Below are 22,289 nucleotides of genomic sequence, written 5' to 3' on the forward strand. Positions count from 1 at the left end.
GGGACGGCCGCCCTGATTGCTTGTTAAGCGCTGATTGCCATTTAAGTCATGGGACCAGCTCTTCTTCCAAGGCCTTACCAGATATAGTGGAACAGATAATAACTCTTACATTGGGATTAATCTAGTCAAATTTTTCTATAATTTACACTTTTACTTTTCGCCAAATTGAAGAAAATAATATTGTGCACAAAATGTCTTTCAGCCCTCTTATAGCAAATCAGTACTTTGAAACTGCAGAATAATGTTTCTAATTATTTAAGGAAAGATGTTTAGTTTCAGAAAACAAACAAGACACTAATATGTCACAAGACTGGCATACAGTCAATGGGGCTTTAATATCTTACTTCTGAGTTCACTTGGCATTGTTTGTTCAGAGGCCCTAACACTTTCAGTCAATTTTTTTTTTTAGGGTATCTGGTAGACTGTTTCAGTTCATCACTAGAGCAGGGGAGAGCCTGAAATCCTAAAGCATTTTCATGTGGTCCAACAATTTTGGGTAAACTTTGGCAAATCTCAGCTTTGCAAGTTGCTGAAACTTTAAATGTGACAGCAAAATACTAAAGGAATGGAAAGAAGGAAGCAGCATGAAAAGAAATATCATTGCCTTTCCTTTCTTGTTAATAAAACATTTGGAGAGTAAATGTAGCACATGCTATACTGTGGCGTATTCTTACTCAAATAAGTTATATGCGAATTGTCTGTGGCACATAGGATCCTCAGATCAGCTATTTGTGAGGTGATGCCATTGTGTTTTTTAACCACTGGACTGTAGTCTTGCTTGCAGTAGTCTTATGGTGACTAGGGAAACATTGATTGTGTTCAGAACCCTAAATTAATCTTTTCCCTCAGGTAGTCTTTGTATGACCTGCGGATGCTGTCTCAATGATTTTTCAGTTAGACATTGGGGAAGAAGGGGGAAATTAATTTATGTTTCCATACATCCAGGATAATGAAGCTTGCGCTTTGGAATGTAATTCAGAAAACCAAGTCCCCAAAGAATATTCTAAAGGCATGTTATTTTTAGGTTGATGGAGAAGAACAAAAATGTAAATTTGTATAGGTCTTTTGAAACAGTAATATATTATAATTTCAGTAATACTAGTGTTTGTCTCACTGGGTTTGTGAGGATAAAATACATAAGAGAAGAATGATGTGCGCTGTTTTACAGATCCCATCTTTTTCCCCAGTGAGGGCTCAAAATGGCCTACATTGTTCTCATCTCCTTCACTTTATCCTCAGAACACCCCTGAGAGGTAGGCTAGGCTGAGAATTTGTGACTGGCATACGGTCACCCATCAAGATTCCATGGCAGAGGAGGGATTCAAACCTGGATCTCCTAAATCCTAGTTGTACACTCTTACCAATACATCACACTGTTATGGGGTATCCCTTGGAGAGAAAGGGTATAAATGAGGTAAATAAACAACTGAGTTCTTTTCATTGTCTATGCCATGAGTGTTCTTGCAGCCTTTTCCCCTCTTACCTTCCACAATTTCCTTGAGCAGCAGAAACCCTCTTATAAGTTCATTGTGCTTCTCCAGCCTTACTTCTATTGAAGTAGCTTCTCTGGCTGATTTGGATATTCTCTATTCCTACCTGAGGGAGACAGCCAAGGAAAGTACATGCTTCTTAAATTGCCACTGAAATGTCAAGGAATATGGAGATTGACAAATTGTGCTGCGAGATTATTCTTACTTTTAATTTTACTTCTTTTTTTGGCAGCTATAGTCATCTGCCCAGTTCTGTGTCTCTTCAGTGAGGCTCAGTGGAAATTAGGATTATGTAAACTTTAGTTGGCTCATTCCTTCACCTCTAATGGGAAAGGAGGGAGTCTGTGAAATTGCATATTGCCAGACTGTTTATGGGATGGTGCTCTTTTGGTCTGCCATGACAAGCAATTCTGGAAGAGAGTAGGGTGTGTGGCAATATATTAGTCGGTGCGGTAGGTAATAGTTTGTGTCCCCTTGGCCATGACTTGTTATATATTTGTAGATGCAGTATTTGCTGGCGTATAAGACTACTTTTTCCCCCTGAAAAAATGCCTCCAAGTGGGGGGGATCGTCTTATACGCCGGATGCACTTCAGTTGGGATAGACATAGCTGCCCATAGTGGCCCATAGTACTGTAATGCAATGTAATAAACTCTATATTTTGAGTGGAAATGTTGGGAGGTCATCTTATACGCCGGCAAATATGATAGATGAACAGCTAAAGAAACTCAACTTCATGACATGTCTTGTTTTGTTCTTCTTTATAGTTCTCTGTGCAAAAAACTTGGTGAAAAAGGATTTTTTCCGTAAGTAAAGATTTCTTATATATGCATCATGTGAAGTGTAATGTCTCATATTTCTTGCCACAAACAAACCACTCTGTTGGATGCTATGATCCATTGATGCAAAGACTGAAGATCTTGTCCACAGGCTCCTCCCCAGAGCAATTCTTTCAGGACCCATGAAAGTTTATGCTTGGAATTGTGGAACTCACATGATCTAGGAAGCCACACAGGCTGGGAGAATGCAGGGGGCAGGGGAGAAGGTGATGAAATCACCCTTTTCTCTTTCTTTTATCAGTGGACCTGTGCTGATGGAAGAAGCAGGATGATTTTGCCCCCTTTCCACTGCAGCATCCTGATACATATGATTTTCACAAAAACTGATCATGTGACCTTTGAAATAAATCACAGGAATCTTTCTTGTGTGGGAAGGTGGGAAAGATCCGTTACCTTCTGCTCACAGAATTGTGGGATCCAATCTATTGTCAAAGAATTCTGTTATTATAATCTGATTGCATCACTGTGGATGTAGCAGGAAAAGGTCCAGTGAAATCTAAGTGCTCTGGTTTATGCATTGTGTTGATACTGAGTTTGCCATTGCATTTTTAATAGTTTTTTCTCACGTCTAATTGCACTGAATTATGATAGAAGCGTTTTGTAATGAATAATTCACTTGATTTTGTTTATTTATAGAATAACTCTTGTTTATTTATAGAATAAGAATATAAAACAGGATCAATGATATATTCTAAATGTACCTAAAATCTAATGCAACAATCAAAAGGGATATATATGCATAGTTCTCCCAGCCAATCATTTTCAGAAGCTGTTACAACAGAACATACATGCTTACTTGAGTGAGTTTATGTGGTTTGATTTTAAAATATGGATTTTCTACCACCTTGGTCTTCCGCAGTTTATTATACTACCTGAAGAAGTGCCCTTAGGAATTGAGAGTCCCTTGGGGAATCAAATCCAGTATTTCTGTCCTCCTCTTGGGTGAGCAGAAGTGCTTTTTGTTCATACAAGGGCACCTTTGACTCCAATCATACATTAGCTAAAGGTAAAGGTATCCCCTGTGCAAGCACCGAGTCATGTCTGACCCTTGGGGTGACGCCCTCTAGCGTTTTCATGGCAGACTCAATACGGGGTGGTTTGCCAGTGCCTTCCCCAGTCATGACCGTTTACCCCCCAGCAAGCTGGGTACTCATTTTACCGACCTCGGAAGGATGGAAGGCTGAGTCAACCTTGAGCCGGCTGCTGGGATTGAACTCCCAGCCTTATGGGCAAAGCTTTCAGACGGCTGCCTTATCACTCTGCGCCACAAGAGGCTCTATACATTAGCTACTTACGTGTTTTTGAAACAGCTGTCCTCAGAAGAGGCTCACATCAAGGAAGAATGACAGATCCTGCCCTCCAGTTTGCAGACTAAAATGACTAGATGCATATAGGAAAAGGGATGGAAGAAACCTGTAGAATTAAAAAAGCAGTTTGGAGATTTGGGATAAATGCAGTTGCAAGGGTAACTAACAGTCATTTAGCGTGAGCAATGTTTTCCCTCTGGAGAATTTAGTGTGAAATTATCAAAGGCCCTGATTTTTACTTTTCTGTACAACAGAATATTTGTAAACTAGGGGACAAGCCTGTTGCTTTCAGGAATACAATGGATGTTAGATTGGGGGTGGGGTTGGAAGAACTCTGCTGATGGCCTCTCCCTTTCCCCAGGACCTAGAAAAGCTGCAGGCCCCTGGAAAGGGAACTCACCGGCAGGGGCAGCTCTCACGCAGCAGGGATCTGCAGTCTCTGAGCCTCGGAGGGAAGTGGAAGGAGGATGGGGTAGTGGGAATAGAAGGTGATTGGCTAGCTGCTGGACAAACAGGCAAACCAGTTGGAGGAAGAGGCACTCAGGGGCGGGACAGCCACCCCAAGTGGGTGTTAAGCACTTGGCGGCACTTAAACCATGAGACACGCTCCTCCTCTAAAGCCTTACCAGAAATATATTATGCAGAACAGATTAGTAATTGCTTTATAGATTCCTTAGTCTTTGGTGACATAGTTATGTTGATTTTGGAGCTAAAGAAAGTTCCCATTCTTCTTAGTATTTGATCCCTGAAAACTATTGTAAACTACCAGTTTTCTTTCGGTATTTGTGACAACAGCTCACTTTGTTTTAAGTTTCCCATGCTGTGTGCTTAAATAAACAACCTCTGAATTACACATATGGTAAGATCGACAGTTAAATTAAATGACAATTTAATTTGTACATCTGCTTATAGAAAAGTGAGATGAATCCTCTGTTCTGAAATGTCATTTTAAAGATAAAAGTACTTGAGAGGTTTGATGTTTTCATGGTGGGAGATGGTCTGGTACAAAAACAGGGAGGCAGATATGCTTGATGCACAGTTTAAGTTCCCTAAAAGTTTCTCAAAACAAATAAAGCTCACAGGACATTGTAACAGGAGTACTGTTGAGTGAGAAAATTAAAACCTTTGTTATAGAAAGCCAACAAATAGCAATTGTTCATGGTAAAGATACATCATTTCATTTCATTTTTACATAAAATGTATTTTCCTCCCAACAGGGCTTCCTGATCCGTTTGCTAAAGTTGTGGTTGATGGTTCTGGCCAGTGCCATTCTACAGATACTGTGAAGAATACCCTGGATCCAAAGTGGAATCAGCATTATGACCTGTAGGTGACAATGTGGTTGATCATAATGTTGCCAGACTTAGAGCTAAGTTGGCCTTTCTCAACCTGAAATATTCTTCACAGGCTTCGAGAAACCCTGGATGTGATGTCAGCAGGCCACACCTTCCTGCCATGCCCCAGGGAATCCCATGTCACCAGAAGTGACATTGCTGGGGTTACTTCCACATCATAGGAAGTGACAGCACATAAAGATTTTCAGATGATTTTTGATTAGAACCATACCTTCACTCTTGGTCAGCTACCAGTTTGCTCTTCACCAATGGGAGCCTGCAGTGGGAACTTGCAGAAACCAGGCTGAGGCAGGCCTATGCTTCTCCATCCCCTCCCCCCATGCTAGAAACAGGGCTGGCGCAGGCCTATGCCACTCTGTGTGACCCTCCACACACGCATGCATGTGCGCACACGCACAAGCAGACACACACACAGAGTTAGGTTAAAATTAGAGTACGTACCTCTCTGGACTTCAGTCGCTAACATGTGCAATGAGCCTCAGCCAGCAAGGATTTGTATGGCTGGGGCCTCTCCTTTTCCGATCCCTTCCAGGCCCATTATTGGCCATTTTGGAAGGGGGGTTGACCTGACCATGTTTGGTCATATCACCTGATTTTTTAAAATTAAAAATATATTACAAATTGGTTAACTCCCATCCAATTGGCAAAATCCTTCCAGGCTCATTGCGTAACCCCAGAGTTTTACGAAACACTGGTTGAGAAAGCCTGAACTAAATAGTTAAGAATATTACTTTGAACTGGGAGTAGAAATTGTTGGAACCATGTAGTTCCTGACAGCAAGTGCTCTAAAGCTGAAAAGCCAAAGCAGCTGACAGAAAAGGCTACATGTAGTACCCAGCTTGCTGGGGGGTAAACGGTAATGACTGGGGAAGGCACTGGCAAACCACCCCGTATTGAGTCTGCCATGAAAACGCTGGAGGGCGTCACCCCAAGGGTCAGACATGACACGGTGCTTGCACAGGGGATACCTTTACTTTTTTAGATCCAAAAAAATAGTGTCCCTTTATTCACATTTTGATTGTAGAACATATACAAAAGTACTGGATAGTAGGAGAAGTGCCAAAACATAAACCGGTTATGACCACGTTTTCAAATAAAATTTTCTTCAGTGGCATCACTAATGACAGAAGAACAGACATTAAAATATGTACATAATAGGTTAAGGTAAAGGTATCCCCTGTGCAAGCACCGAGTCATGTTTGACCCTTCGGGTGACACCCTCTAGTGTTTTCATATGGGGTAGTTTGCCAGTGCCTTCCGCAGTCATTACTGTTTACCCCCCAGCAAGCTGGGTACTCATTTTACCGACCTCGGAAGGATGGAAGGCAGAGTCAACCTTGAGCCAACTGCTGGGATTGAACTCCCAGCCTCATGGGCAGAGCTTTCAGACTGCATGTCTGCTGCCTTACCACTCTGCGCCAAAAGAGGCTCTATGTACATAATATAACAATTAAAAGTATAAATACCAAACGTACATGTTTTATAAATGTTCAAAACTTGTTATCACAGGAAAATATTATTTCTTTCACAATCTATAATAAATCATGAAAGTAATGACTATGGTTCATAAACTCAACAAATCGTCATAGCCAATGTACAGGAACTTTAAATAAGTCATAAATCCATATACATAGCTATAGAACTAAGTAATAATGCAAAATGTTATCCGGGGAACAGAGTATTCAGTGAAACATCCTGTTGTCCTCCAACAAAGAGCCCAAAGCCTTAGTTTTATCTGTGTCATTCTTAAAGGAATATAGCAATAAATTATTTTTCCAAAAAGCATAATAGACCAAAAGAAGAATTCAGTCCGTGGGGACATAAGAACAAGTGCAATAAAGCCTGATAAAGATTCAAAATTTTATTAATTTCTAAAGGTAGATTCCTTTTGAAAACTAAGGGAGTTAACAATACCTCGTTTTTAAGGGATGCTTTTTGTCTGTAGCTGTCATTGTGCTTTACTAAGGAGTTGAGTATCCTTCGTCATTGTTGTGGTGACTGATAAACACAGACTTAGATAAACTTCTCCCCTCCTCAACTATTTTGTCTTTTTATTTACTTGTGTGCTTTTTATTGATGAAAATTTCCGGCGGCCACCATGGCTGGGGCTCCCCCTCGATGTGGCACTGCGCAGCTGCTGCTGGTGGCGCCCCCCAGTAGGCGGCAGGAAGTCAGGGGCGCCGGCGGGAAAGCAAGCGGAGCAGGGGCTCAGGCAGCAATGTCCCTTGACAAAAGACTACCCCCCCCCCGGGCCTCAGTAAAATTGTCAAGCGTTGACCGGTCCCCGGTGATAAAAAGGTTGGGGACTACTGGCCTAAGGGTCAGACATGACTCAGTGCTTGCACAGGGGATACCTTTACCTTTACCTTTAAATAGTTGAAGACTGGGCTAAACATCTCTTGAAGACACCCATAATTCTTGCATTTTATATCCTCCAGGCCTAATCACCCAATGATATACAAATCATATTAACTTAGACATTCTGTCATTGTTTAGCCAAAGGATGTTGGGAATATGCAAAACATTTTGAAATGCTCTGTGAAATTCCTTTGTACTAAATTTGCTTTACAAATATATTTACTACAAAGACTGTTGCCAGTCTACAGCATGTAGTTCCTGTGAATGTGATCACTTTTGCTGGTGAATGTCATAGTTTGCTTTTAGTCAAAAAAACCATTAAATAGTAAAAAATAAACTGTATTTCATGGACTGTCCAAAATATACAATCTACAATATTCATATTTTTCTGATTTCTTGTCACTTTTCAGATACATTGGAAAGTCAGACTCGATAACAATCAGCGTATGGAACCATAAGAAAATCCATAAAAAACAAGGAGCTGGTTTTCTGGGTTGTGTGAGACTTCTTTCCAATGCTATCAACCGCCTTAAAGACACTGGTTGTGAGTAGATAAGCAGACACTGAACTCTTTTGGAACAGGTTTTTTAGAGAAACTTGAGATTTGATGTTATTGAAATTGTCTTTCTTTTTGGTGGGAGGTGTCCTTATGAATGAAAATAAAATGTTCTTTGTCTCTATTTAATGACTTCTTGAAATGTATGGGTAGTTATTATATTTTATGGTATGTCAGAATATGCTGATAAGTATCACATGATTGTTGCATGTGGTAAAAATGTTCTGTATTTATAGATCAGAGGTTGGATCTATGCAAGCTTGGACCAAATGACAATGATACTGTTAGGGGACAGATAGTAGGTAAGTGTTGGCTTGTTGATAGATTGAATATGTGATAATTTACTTAAAATGCCAAACATATTTTTGCTAACTCTCTGAACTGGGCAAAAATTTAGCATTTCTCTGCAGTTATTATTATTATTCTGCTGTTATTATTATTATTTATTAAATTTCTAGCCCGCCACTCCCGCGAAGGCTTGTGGTGGATTACAATATACATAAAATCCCCAATAAAAATTACCCCTAAAACACTATAAAATACAACAGAAACCAACACAGGAACCAAGATGTACAGCGGCAAAAAATCAACTAAAAAATCCCACCCACTATCACCTCTGGGGTTGCTGATATTATTCTGCCGACAGAATTACCCAGGAGGGGGGTCTCGATCTTCCTTAGCGCGCCGGCCTCAACCATAGGCCTGGTGAAAGAGCTCCATCTTGCAGGCCCTGCAGAACACTGAAAGCTCCCGCAGGGCCCGCAGCCTGTTGTCTCTCCCTGTCCTCCAATTTTATATGGCAAGTGAAGAAGGGCAGTCTTCTGGAGATTTCTGCTATATATGGTTTAGCTCTAGTTGAGTGTTGCATGGGCCGACGGATTTCCAGGTATGGAGCATAACTTTCTTGCCTTCCCCCTTTCTCTGTAGCCCCAATGCATCCTGGAATGCAAAGTGGAACTAAGAGAATGGATCAAAACAAAAGTATCAGTTTTGTTTCCATGCCATTTGGGGTTCCTACTGTACACATTTAAATGAATCAGTGTCTACTAAATCCATATAAAATACTTTTTATCTTTGTGGCTTCTGTGTAGTTCCACAGAGAGGACTACATTTTCACAGGCTGGCCATGGAGAGGAGCTAGCAAGCTAAATAAAGAATTTTTAGAACCCCAAAGTGTACCTCCTCCCCTCCCTATTCTGTGTAACTTTCCCACCTGAAGTCTATGAATGTTACCAGTGAGATTGCTTCTACTAGCCATGATGGAACTTCATCTTAGAACGTCCTGCCTTCTCCACCGTGGTCTTTTCCTTTTGGTGATGAAGGGAGAACTGAGGGAAGAGTGCTTGCCCCTCCCCATCACATGATTTCAGGTGGGAAACACTCTACTGAATAGAGAAATTAGGGAGAGCACTCTTGGGATATTGAGTTTCTCCTTATAGAAACCTTTGTTAATGGAACTTCCTGAACAAGTTTTACTCAGTTTGATTCATCAAGTAATTAGTGATGTGCCAAGCAAATATTAAGTGTAGTTCAAGTGATTGTCTAGCCAATTAAATGTTTTAAAATCATGTGGTCTTCAGTGTGAGAGAGTTAAGTTGATCTTACTTCTCCCATAGAAATAAGCAGGCTTTGTAATTGCTTAACTTCAGTTGGATCATGTCCATTATGTGGCAGCCTTTAAAAATCTACCTATAGTCCATGTGCTTCTGGGTCAAGGAACCCCCATGAAAAAGGGTTTCCTTTGACAAGCTCCTGTGAAAAATAACACACATTATACAGCAGATTGTGTTGTTTGGCAGTTATTCTTTTCCATTGTAAAGCTGATATCTTTTCTCAATGGTTAAACTGATTTATTGTTTGAACTGTTGCATTTACGAATCCACTTCCTTGCTTGCTAGCTTTATATTTATATTGGGACAAAATGCCTTTGAATTAAACAATGGGAGAAAACAGAATGCTAGATTACTGTGACTAAAGTTTTCTGATTTAGTCACATACTTAGTTCATACTCATATATTTTTAAAATTATCATTACTGATTGAAAATGTTGACAGTTCAAGCAGTTGTAGAGTTCTACTTGCAGTTGGTATCCACATTCTGAATATGAGTACATTTTTGGCTGCAAATGGGTCTGGTTTCTACATTATCTTTTGCTGGATAGATGCTCATTTTGGTCTAGACATGAGCTTTCATTTCCAATGTAAACAGGATTAGGAAAAGCACATTAATCTTTATGCCACAGAACCCACAAATAAGGTCATGTGTTCAGTTTCATTCTCAACTAACCTGTTTTTTAAATAAACAGAACTAACCTGTTTTTAAAGTAAACAAAACTACCTAATGGTCAGCTTTCACATACAGTCTTTGTCTTACATTTTATACTTAAGGTATACAACTTAATTTTTTAATCCTGTTGTTCTGTTGTGAAGATGATTTATGCTTAAGAAATGTGTCACCATAGATAATGTACTGCCATTTTTTTAGCTGTGTATATTTTTATTGGAAATGTGAACAGTGCTTGTCTCATTGAAATTCTGCCAATTCTGCAACGTGATTGTTTTATGTGCAGTGCATTAACGTGTCAAATAAATGGGTTGTTTTTTAAAAAATTGTCCATCTTCCAAACAAGACAAAAGTGCAAATTCATACTGAAGTGCCAAACAATTCAAAAGTTCATTGCAAAGTTCCTATTTGAAGGAGTGTGGAAGCAAAATACTCTAACACCCTTTGCTCTTAATAATCAGCAAACTGTTTTTCATAGAGGCATATTTCTTCTTTCTGACATCCCTGTCGGGCAGGACTGGCCCTGGCAGTTAATGAGTAGCTTTGGACCTCCACCCCAATGTTATCCACAAGTACAATGGTTTTATTTTCTCTGAAAGGAATTAGTGGTAGTCCTTTACATGTGGGAAAGACAATAAAGGGGACGCTATTGAGGTGGGGCATTAGGCCAGAAGTTCGCATCTTGCCTCTTTTCAGCTTTGTCCTATATTGTAGCTAAAGCTCATTCAGGCTCATTTTTTCCCCTTGTCCCCATATTTCCACCATTCTTCTCACTTCTACCACAGTCAAAGTCAAATTTTATTTATGGTCATTCAGACCAAAGTTGAAATACACAATTAAAATATCGAATGAATACAAAAGAGAAATATTTGTGTGCATAAGGGGTGTTTAAGATCACAAATATAAAACATGTCTTGATTAAAACTCATCTTTGAAACAGATTGGCAAAATCTAGTCATTGTATTATTCAGTTAAATGGAAGAGGAAACTTTCTGTCCTACATTTATGCCACGTAATTTAATGGCAATCACATAAAATTTAGTGGAGCGTAGAATAGTTTGTCGGGAAGTTTCTTAACTTTATCCTTTGAAGAAAGACATGGATATTTGTTTAAATTGGCTGGATTAAGTTGCATCTTATAGCTTTCACAGAATTCTTCCATACTTGCTAGAAAAAGTTAGGGCAGAGGTCAGTTATTTAAAGAGGCTGCTTTATTCACTCCATGGCAGCACCATCATAATGATATCACCCAGAAAGCTGCCACTTTATAGAGACAGCCAGATCTCTGCTGCTTTCTTTTCCTTTTGAGAGTGCACTACAGCAGTGCTGGAAAGCTAATCAACACTGAGGGAAGATGTCTAAAGCCAAAGCTAAATTAGATAGAAATATAAAATTATATCTTTGTATTAACAAAAAGTGGTTTATAGCAATAATATGTGAATTATTGCTGTTTGAGAACACCGACCTTCTAATTTGACCTATTTATGTATAGAAGTGGAAAACGAATGAAATGATAGTTTTCAAAAACTTCTCTACAAGACATATTGCTCCTTTCCAAATACAATTGTTGCTGTATTGCAGAATGTTTAATTGTGACTTTTGTTTTAATAGTAAGTCTTCAGTCCAGAGACCGAATAGGCACAGGAGGTCAAGTTGTGGATTGCAGTAGGCTGTTTGACAATGACTTACCTGATGGGTAAGTAAATATTATAAAGACAGGAATACACTGCATGTCAAAACAGTAATGTAAATTTTTATGTTTCATTTGTGGTGCAAAATAAAGAGAATAGTTCTTAAAAATATTTTAATAATAGATGTACATTTGAAAGGACAATCAGCGATGTGGCTTTCCAAGAATATTTCTGCTAAGTACCAGTTTTCTGAGGAGAAAAACAGTATTAATGTTAAAGGTGTATTTGAAACTGTTGGCATTCTGAATCTATGTGCAGTAACTTCTATGAGTATAATTTTACAATTTTAAGTTTAACATTCTTTAATTGGATGTAGGATTAACTGAGATTTCCTTTCGGTGTTTCAAGGAAGTCTCTGAACCAGTCATTGTTCCTTATGTAAGTGATAAGATATATGGAAGTACTGTTTAAACATGTAAGGTTGTTGGGAAAAGATGTAATAATAGCAGCAGGCTCTGCTCAGTTTCAGAAATGAGAGCTGCATTGTACATGCCACTAGGGCATGGCACAGGTACATGCCACAGATACTGGGATTTTAAAAGAAATTCTCAGAACCTGTTGCAATGGAATCCCTTTAATTGCTTTTGTAATATTTTTGTGGGAAACACTCTAGTCCTTTACCTGTTAACAACCCACTTGTACTTCAGAAGTCATTAAAGACATCTTGCATTGTGCATGGTGGGGGAACACTGTGTTGAAAAACCCTGCTCTTGTTGTTGTTGTTGTTGTTAGGTGCGAAGTTGTGTCCGACCCATTGCGACCCCATGGACAATGATCCTCCAGGCCTTCCTGTCCTCCACCATTCCCCGGAGTCCATTTAAGTTTGCACCTACTGCTTCAGTGACTCCATCCAGCCACCTCATTTTCTGTCGTCCCCTTCTTCTTTTGCCCTCGATCACTCCCAGCATTAGGCTCTTCTCCAGGGAGTCCTTCCTTATCATGAGGTGGCCAAAGTATTTGAGTTTTATCTTCAGGATATGGCCTTCTAAGGAGCAGTCAGGGCTGATCTCCTCTAGGACTGACCGGTTTGTTCGCCTTGCAGTCCAAGGGACTTGCAAGAGTCTTCTCCAGCACCAGAGTTCAAAAACCTCAATTCTTTGACGCTTGGCCTTCCTTATGGTCCAACTTTCACAGCCATACATTGCAACTGGGAAGACCATAGCCTTGACTAAACGCACTTTTGTTGGCAGGGTGATGTCTCTGCTTTTTAGGATGCTGTCTAGATTTGCCATAGCTTTCCTCCCCAGGAGCAAGCGTCTTTTAATTTCTTTGCTGCAGTCCCCATCTGCAGTGATCTTGGAGCCCAGGAAAATAAAATCTGTCACTATCTCCATTTCTTCCCCATCTATTTGCCAGGAATTGAGAGGGCCGGATGCCATGATCTTTGTTTTCTTGATGTTGAGTTTCAAGCCACCTTTTGCGCTCCCCTCCTTCACCCGCATCAACAGGCTCTTTAATTCCTCTTCACTTTCTGCCATTAGAGTGGTATCATTTGCATATCTGAGGTTGTTGATATTTCTCCCTGCAATCTTGATCCCAATTTGTGATTCCTCTAATCCCGCCTTTCTCAAGATGTGCACCGCATACAAGTTAAATAGGCAAGGCGACAGTATACAGCTCTTGTATGTATGTTCAGTGAGGGAGATAATAATTCATAAGAAGTATTGTTCCTATAATTCTGCCTGCTGAAAACTTAAAAGGTATTTAATCTTAATGAATTCTAGTTGGGAAGAAAGGCGGACAGCGTCTGGAAGGATTCAGTATTTAAATCACATTACACGAACAACACAGTGGGAGCGACCAACACGGTAAGAATCCCTAAAAGGAGAGCGTGTATAATACTCTATCAGTGAATGATTCTGAGCACCCACACTTCTTATGGTATTCAGTAATAGGAGCTCTTAATTCCTAAATTTTGGGCTATATACTGTTTCTTCTTCCTTGTTCCTTCTGGGCCCTTTTCCCCTGCTGCCATTGATCATGATCGTCCTAACATAACATACATGATTTAAACCTTTCCTACATTGTTGCTTTTACCTTATGTCTGTGTTAAGACACACAAGTTTAATGGATGCATTCGACTGTAGATATGAAAACTGTATTTTGTTAGTTGTATTTATTGAGTTAAATTACACTTGTGTGCAATCCCAGTCTGCATGACCGTGCTCTTGGACATTGAGGCAGTATATGAAAGAGGGATTATGGGATAGATGGTTTGACACTTTTGTGAGTGGTTGCCACTGCATCATGATAGCATACTGCATTAATGGTTATAATGGATGATAGGTTTGCCAGCTCCAGGCTATGAAATCCTTGGAGATCAGAGTCTACCCTCTGAAGCTGCCATTTTCTCCATGGAAACTGATCTCTGTGATCTGGAAATCAGGAATCTCCAGGTCTCACCTGGAGATTGGCAATCCTGAATGGCTAATACTTGACTAAGACCATTGTTTCTGTTTAATTATGTGCTTAAAGTGTTAGATTAACAGCATATTTAACAGGCTAAAGTGATATATAGAACCACAGGGGATAGTCAGACATTTTAGTTCTTTCCTCCCTCTGTAGTATAGAAAGAATATATGTTTCTGTGTGAAACAGCACAATTACAATCAATCTTCAGTCAGCATGTTCTTAAATAGAATTAATTTGGCCATACACTTTGGCATGTATATGACAGAATTCAGTTAATGCTATGCCTTAGGAACAATGTTTCTCTTACATAGGAAAAAAATATTTTTTTGCAGGCCAGCATCAGAATATTCCAGTCCAGGTCGACCTCTGAGTTGCTTTGTGGATGAAAACACTCCCATTACAGCTATAAATGGTGCCACATGTGGACAGTCATCTGATCCCAGGCTAGCAGAAAGAAGAGTGAGGTCTCAGAGACACAGGAATTATATGAGCAGGACTCATCTACATACGCCTCCAGATTTACCTGAAGGATATGGTATGCAATCTCAAAACTCCGTAACAACCTGTTATTTGCAGAGTTTAATGATCATTTCTGAAGACTTGTGGAGAGAGATCTGAAACTTTAAAGAAAATTTAAATTGGGGTAAAATTTGCAGGTAAAGGTTCCAAATTTGAGGTAAGAGTATTGCTGAGATGAAAAGGTGTGTGTATACTTTCAGTGAAATATAAGTGCTTCACCTTTCATGTTTAATAGAGAATGACTTGAAACATGTCTAAAATTGCTTTAAGTATAATTTGTTATGGCAGCATTGGCTTTACACCTGGAAACAGTTGCTGATTTACTCACGTATGGTTTGAAGTACTATGCAAATTTGTGTCTTACATTTTACCCCTCACCCTTCTTCCAAGAGTTTATGATGGCATATATAGATTTAATCTCACAAAAGTTCTGAGAATTGAGAGCCTGTTACTGGTTCATGATCATTCACAAAGCTTCATAAGGGAGATTTGACTGTGTATAAGGGGGTGCTGCTCATAGCAGCAACACTTCTTAGACAAATGGCAGCCATAGGCACGGTCATACCCAGCCTCAAATGGGTCCCAGTCCTCCAGACATTCTGAGATTTTTAAAGGATGCACCTTCTCAATCCCACAGGATCCAAATTTGGAAGCTAAACATAGTCTTAACAACCTTGACAAAGCATCCTTTTGAGCCAATTAAAGACATCCCCATACAGTTTCTCACAATGAAGATTTTATTTCTCTTGGCAATTACATCTGCTCGGAGAGTTTTTTCAACTGGAGCCTTATTTTAAGTCAGAACTTTAAGTCAGAACTGTATTTCTTTGTGAAATTAAGACAAAGTTGTTTTTAGGACTGACCCATAATTTTGGCCAAAAGTCCGAACTTCATAATTCTCAGGAACTGAATTTGCCTATATTCTGTCCAAACCCAAAACATACTAAAGAAAGGCTATGGCACAATCTGGATTTCAGAAGGGCTCTTAAGACCTCATTAGAACAGAGGACATTAGGAGGTCAGATAGTCTGTTCCTAGCCTTCTTTCCCCCCAAAGTATGGGTTTGAGCATGTCAAAGGCAGTGATCAGTAGGTGCCTAAGAGCCTGTATTATTGAGGCATACAAGGTCCAGGGTCAGACCTGGGTGTCACACCTCATTTGGTCCTCAGTACTGCAATCAATCCCCCTTCAAGGATCGCTGCCTTGTTGTGGCAAGGGGGCTTGCGTAGTTCAGTGAAGCTATGAGCTATGCCGTGCAGGGCCACCCAAGACGGACAGGTCATAGCTGAGAGCTCTGACAAAAGGTGATCCACTGGAGAAGGCAATGGCAAACCACTCCAGTATCTTTGCCATGAAAACTCTATGGACAGTTCCAATAGGCATAACGATATGACGCTGGAAGATGAGCCCCTCAGGTCGGAAGGTGTCCAATATGCTACTGGGGATGAGCAGACGGCTAGTACGAGTAGCGCCAGAATGAATGAAGCGGCTGGGCCAAAGCCGAAAGGACGCTCAGTTGTGGAAGTAACTGGTGGCGAAAAGACAGTCCGATGCTGTAAAGATTTTTATTCCATAGGAACCTGGAACGTCAGATCCATGAATCAAGGCAAGCTGGACGTGGTTAAAGAAGAAATGAGAAGACTGAACATCGACATTTTAGGAATCAGTGAACTAAAATGGACAGGAATGGGTGAATTTAATTCAGATGACCATCAGGTATACTACTGTGGACAAGAATCTCGCAGAAGAAATGGAGTAGCATTCATAATCAATAAGAGAGTAGGAAAAGCAGTCTTGGGATACAATCCCCAAAATGACAGAATGATCTCAGTTCGAATCCAAGGCAAACCATTCAACATCACAGTGATCCAGGTCTACGCCCCAACCACTGCTGCTGAAGAGGATGAAGTTGATCAGTTCTATGAAGCCCTACAACACCTTCTAGAAGCAACGCCCAAAAATGATGTGCTTATCATCATGGGGGATTGGAATGCTAAAGTAGGAAGCCAAAAGATAACCGGGATAACAGGCAAGTTTGGCCTTGGAGTACAAAATGAAGCAGGGCACAGGCTGGTAGAATTTTGTCAAGAGAATACAATGGTCATAGCAAACACTCTTTTCCAGCAACCCAAGAGACGACTCTACACATGGACATCACCAGACGGTCAACACAGAAATCAGATTGACTATGTGCTCTGCAGCCAAAGATGGAAAAGTTCTATCCAGTCAATAAAAACAAGACCAGGAGCTGATTGTGGTTCAGATCATGAGCTTCTTGTTGCAAAATTTAGGCTTAAATTGAAGAAAGTAGGGAAAAGCACTTGGCCACTCAGGTATGAACTAAATCATATCCCTGACGAATACACAGTGGAGGTGACAAATAGATTTAAGGAATTAGATCTGATAGACAGAGTGCCTGAAGAGCTATGGACGGAGGTTCGCAACATTGTACAAGAGGTAGCAACTAAAACCATCCCAAAGAAAAAGAAATGCAAGAAATCAAAATGGCTGTCTGAGGAAGCTTTACAAATAGCTAAGGAGAGAAGGGAAGTGAAAGGCAAGGGAGAAAGAGAAAGATACACCCAATTGAATGCAGAATTCCAGAGAAAAGCTAGAAGAGATAAGAATGCCTTCTTAAATGAACAGTGCAAACAAATAGAAGAAAACAATAGAATGGGGAGGACCAGAGATCTTTTCAAGAAAATTGGAGATATGAAGAGAACGTTTCATGCAAAGATGGGTATGATAAGGGACCAAAATGGTAGGGACCTCACAGAAGCAGAAGAGATCAAACAAAGGTGGCAAAATTATACAGAAGAACTATACAAGAGCGAGCTTAACATCCCTGATGACCACAATGGGGTAGTTACTGACCTGGAGCCAGACATCCTGGAATGTGAAGTCAAATGGGCCTTAGGAAGTCTGAGCAACAATAAAGCTAGTGGTAGTGACAGCATTCCAGTTGAACTATTCAAAATCTTAAAGGACGGTGCAGTAAAAGTGCTACACTCAATATGCCAGCAAATTTGGAAAACTCAACAATGGCCACAGGATTGGAAAAGGTCAGTTTACATTCCAATCCCAAAGAAGGGCAATGCCAAAGAATGTTCAAACTACCGCACCATCGCACTAATTTCTCATGCTAGCAAAGTTATGCTCAAAATCCTACAAGCTAGGCTCCAGCAATATGTGGACCGAGAACTTCCAGAAGTACAGGCAGGATTTCGAAGAGGCAGAGGAACTAGAGATCAAATTGCCAACATACGCTGGATCATGGAGAAAGCTAGGGAGTACCAGAAGAACGTCTACTTCTGCTTCATTGACTATGCTAAAGCCTTTGATTGTGTGGAGCACAACAAATTGTGGCAAGTTCTTAAAGAGATGGGAATACCAGAGCATCTTATTTGTCTCTTGAGAAATTTATATGCAGGTCAAGAAGCAATAGTGAGAACTGAACATGGAATCACTGACTGGTTCAAAATTGAGAAAGGAGTTCGGCAAGGCTGTATACTGTCGCCTTGCCTATTTAACTTGTATGCAGAGCACATCATGAGAAATGCGGGATTAGAGGAGTCACAAATTGGGATCAAGATTGCAGGGAGAAATATCAACAACCTCAGATATGCAGATGATACCACTCTAATGGCAGAAAGTGAAGAGGAACTAAAGAGCCTGTTGATGCGGGTGAAGGAGGAGAGTGCCAAAGTTGGCTTGAAACTCAACATCAAGAAAACAAAGATCATGGCATCCGGCCCTCTCAATTCCTGGCAAATAGAAGGGGAAGAAATGGAGATAGTGACAGATTTTATTTTCCTGGGCTCCAAGATCACTGCAGATGGGGACTGCAGCAAAGAAATTAAAAGACGCTTGCTCCTGGGGAGGAAAGCTATGGCAAATCTAGACAGCATCCTAAAAAGCAGAGACATCACCCTGCCAACAAAAGTGCGTTTAGTCAAGGCTATGGTCTTCCCAGTTGCAATGTATGGCTGCGAAAGTTGGACCATAAGGAAGGCCGAGCGTCAAAGAATTGAGGCTTTTGAACTCTGGTGCTGGAGAAGACTCTTGCGAGTCCCTTGGACTGCAAGGCGAACAAACCAGTCAGTCCTAGAGGAGATCAGCCCTGACTGCTCTTTAGAAGGCCAGATCCTGAAGATGAAACTCAAATATTTTGGCCACCTCATGAGAAGGAAGGACTCCCTGGAGAAGAGCCTAATGCTGGGAGAGATCGAGGGCAAAAGAAGAAGGGGACGACAGAGAATGAGGTGGATGGATGGAGTCACTGAAGCAGTAGGTGCAAACTTAAATGGACTCCGGGGAATGGTAGAGGACAGGAAGGCCTGGAGGATCATTGTCCATGGGGTCGCGATGGGTCGGACACGACTTCGCACATAACAACAACAACACTGCAATCAATGCTGCCTTCTGTAGGCATGCCTCAATGGAAGATCTGTGCTAGGCAGCAACCTGGTCTTGCATTTCCATGTTTATCAGCCACTACTAGGTTAATATCCACAGTTCTGCAGATGCCTCCTCTGTCAGAAGGGTCTTGCAACATATGATGATTCATAATGATAGCCCACCCACTGTTTAAGGGGCTGGTTTCCAATTTTATTCCTGCCTAATGTTCAGGGCTTTGGTCAGATAATAATTTAATTGTTTTTTATTATGTTAAAGTTGTTGAAAAACATGTATAAAAAGCTGGATAATCCATCTTCATTTAAACTTTAGTCCAAGCGCAGAGGTTTCCATAACTGTTCTGGAAAACTTTCAAGGCTTGGACAAACCTGTAGAGCACGAAAGCTCAACAGACAAGTCTTTCACTTCTCTGGTGTGTTAGTTTTTTATATACACGAAAAATGTGTTATGGGGGATTTTTGTTGTTTTTCCTTCTGAATCTTTTAAGTTATCTTATTTGTTTTCATGGTATTTCTCGATGAACAGAGCAAAGAACAACGCAACAAGGGCAGGTGTATTTCTTACATACTCAGACTGGTGTGAGCACGTGGCATGATCCACGAGTACCTAGGTAAGAATAATTTAAGCAAAGCTTCTTTGCAGTTTTCATGTTATATTCTACATTTCAGTAGTAGCCTGTTGGCAGGACTGTGTGTAGTTTGAGATTCAGAACAAACACAGAATTTAGTAATGAATTTAGCATCTTTTCTGGCTTTTTTCAAAAAGCAAGTTTGCAGTCCCTTCAGTTTTGGACAGGTAATTTGCAGGTTCTGATTTCTCAGAAGCTTGGAAGTGAGGAGTAAGATTTTTATTTTTGGTGGTCAGGAGTGAGCCTTCAGTCCTTCATTCGGTTTTTATTGCAACCCGCATTCTAAAACAAAAAGAAACACTTTTCTTAATTGCCTAAATCTCAGCATACATCTCAAAATAATAGTTTAAGGGTTAGAATCCAAATAAATTATATATCAGACATTGACTTGGCCTGTATTTTCATTGCAGTCCCTTGTATAGTTTCTTTGGCCTCTCTCTGACTAACAAAGTTTTAAACAGCATGAATTATGCAAATATGTATATTTTATCTGCAGACTTTGGAATTCTGCTTGGCCCAGAATTCTAGTTTCCTTGTGCACAGAATTTTGGTACTTGTTGAGTGCAAAATATACACAGCATTGCTTGTTGGCTAAAAGGTTGATTGTAAAATAACATATATTTCTTAATATGTAGGTTATTTCAGTACATCAGCCTCTTATAATTTATTCTGTTCCTATGCAGAGTTAGCCTGCTACTTGATGCAGCAGGTATTAATGGGAATGTGTTTTCAGTACAGTACGAACATATTTTAGTCACACAGTGCTGATCTCATCAAATTTTAGCAGGGGTTTGCCATTTTCAGTGGCTTTATTTGCTTACCAAGATCTATTACTTTCTGGCAATGTGTTTCTGTGGTAACATAAGCTTTTCTTTGTGAAAGGGAATTTTTATTACATCTAAGTGGCTAATCTTCACAGTTCACTAAAATTGTTTGTGGTATTACATTCATAAGTCTTAACAGACAATAGAAGTATTTAGAAATGTGGTTTTGTTGAACTTAAAAACAATCAAGATGTTCTTAAAATACCTGCATTATCTTTTAAGAATGTTTGTCAAAACTGTTAGTAACATATAACTTGGATGAGCAAGACTGGCAAATAATTTTATTTCTGTTTCAAATCTATAGTATAGTAATTACTAATAAAGTTATTTTGTAAAAAGAAAAAAAAACAGGTTTTCCAAGGCATTTCCAGTGGGATAATTGTGTGTGTGTGTGTGTGTGTTTTACCTTGCTTTCAGGTAGGCAGCTGTGTTGGTCTGAAGCAACAAAACAAACTTTGGGTCCAGTGGCACCTTTAAGACCAACAAAATTTTATTAAAAGTCTAAGCTTTCATGTGCACTGTATCTGAAGAAGTGTGCTTGCACACAAAAGCTTATACCTTGAATAAAACTTCATTGGCTTTAATGGTATCACTGGACACTATATTACTTTTCCTTCAGTGGGCTTCTTTTGGGAAGTAGAGATTCCAGCTGAACAGATCATGTTTCTGAAACAATACATACTCTTAGGGTTTGTGGAATTGTTATGTTGTATTTATACTTGTTTGGCACAGAGGCCAAATGCTGAGGTAGTTTTCATTTTATGTTTGTTTTTGCAGGGATCTTAGCAACATCAATTGTGAAGAGCTTGGTCCCTTGCCACCTGGATGGGAGATCCGAAATACAGCAACAGGCAGAGTTTATTTTGTAGACCATAACAATAGAACAACGCAGTTCACAGATCCACGGCTATCAGCTAACTTGCACCTTGTTCTAAAGTAAGTTCATGACGTTAGCTGCTCTGTGCTGATTAATCTTTAGGGCAAAAAAGTGGTTATCTGAAGATGCACACTAGATTGACTCTTCTTCCTTGTGTTATGCAACTCCTGAAAATACTGCCTTTATGGTTTTGGATGCTGAAAAAAATTTTTTACAACATTTCTTGGAGATTTCTGACTAAAGTTTAGAAATATTTATGATGTGAAAATTTCTTAATGTGGATACAAAGTGTGTCTGTGTATCTCTCTCTCTTTCCGTTATTTATATTTTCACTGCAGCTCAGTGAAGAGTTAAGGTTTTTCTGCAAGTTTTTCTCTAGTCAATCAACAATGTCTGCTTTCCAAGACCCCAATATATCTCAAAAAACTTTATTTGTTTGTCATCTGGGATGAAAATGACATGCTTTATATATGACTAGCTGCAAGCCCGTTCATAAGAACGGGCTTTGAAAGGGACCTTCCCATCCCCGGCCCGGCCGCTTTCCCGTGGTGCGGGAAGCAGTGGCTGGGCTGCGTGGAAGCATTACAGCTGGGGGGGAGGGGGGAAGAGCCCAACAAGCTGTGGCCCGGCAAGCACACCAGGCGCCTCAGCAGAGGCTTATACTGATTATATGCAGTATAATAAGAATGTAACTTAAAAATACTAGCTCTTCCTTCAGCATTTGCACTGACCAT

At 40.1% G+C, this 22,289-nt stretch overlaps 1 protein-coding gene across 1 annotated transcript in view; it reads left to right on the plus strand.

Moving 5' to 3' along the window:
* The window catches only part of SMURF2 (SMAD specific E3 ubiquitin protein ligase 2), an 82,745-nt gene that overhangs the window by 35,221 nt on the left and 25,235 nt on the right, over positions 1–22,289 (plus strand). The window contains exons 2-10 of the mRNA XM_077328421.1: positions 2,258–2,296; positions 4,854–4,962; positions 7,760–7,893; positions 8,142–8,207; positions 11,800–11,884; positions 13,604–13,687; positions 14,624–14,826; positions 19,752–19,836; positions 21,456–21,614. Coding sequence (XP_077184536.1) covers positions 2,258–2,296; positions 4,854–4,962; positions 7,760–7,893; positions 8,142–8,207; positions 11,800–11,884; positions 13,604–13,687; positions 14,624–14,826; positions 19,752–19,836; positions 21,456–21,614 — 964 coding nt within the window. The remainder of the gene's footprint in view (positions 1–2,257; positions 2,297–4,853; positions 4,963–7,759; positions 7,894–8,141; positions 8,208–11,799; positions 11,885–13,603; positions 13,688–14,623; positions 14,827–19,751; positions 19,837–21,455; positions 21,615–22,289) is intronic.

This window comes from Paroedura picta, chromosome 3 (assembly GCF_049243985.1).
Source record: "Paroedura picta isolate Pp20150507F chromosome 3, Ppicta_v3.0, whole genome shotgun sequence".
Taxonomy (NCBI): domain Eukaryota; kingdom Metazoa; phylum Chordata; class Lepidosauria; order Squamata; family Gekkonidae; genus Paroedura; species Paroedura picta.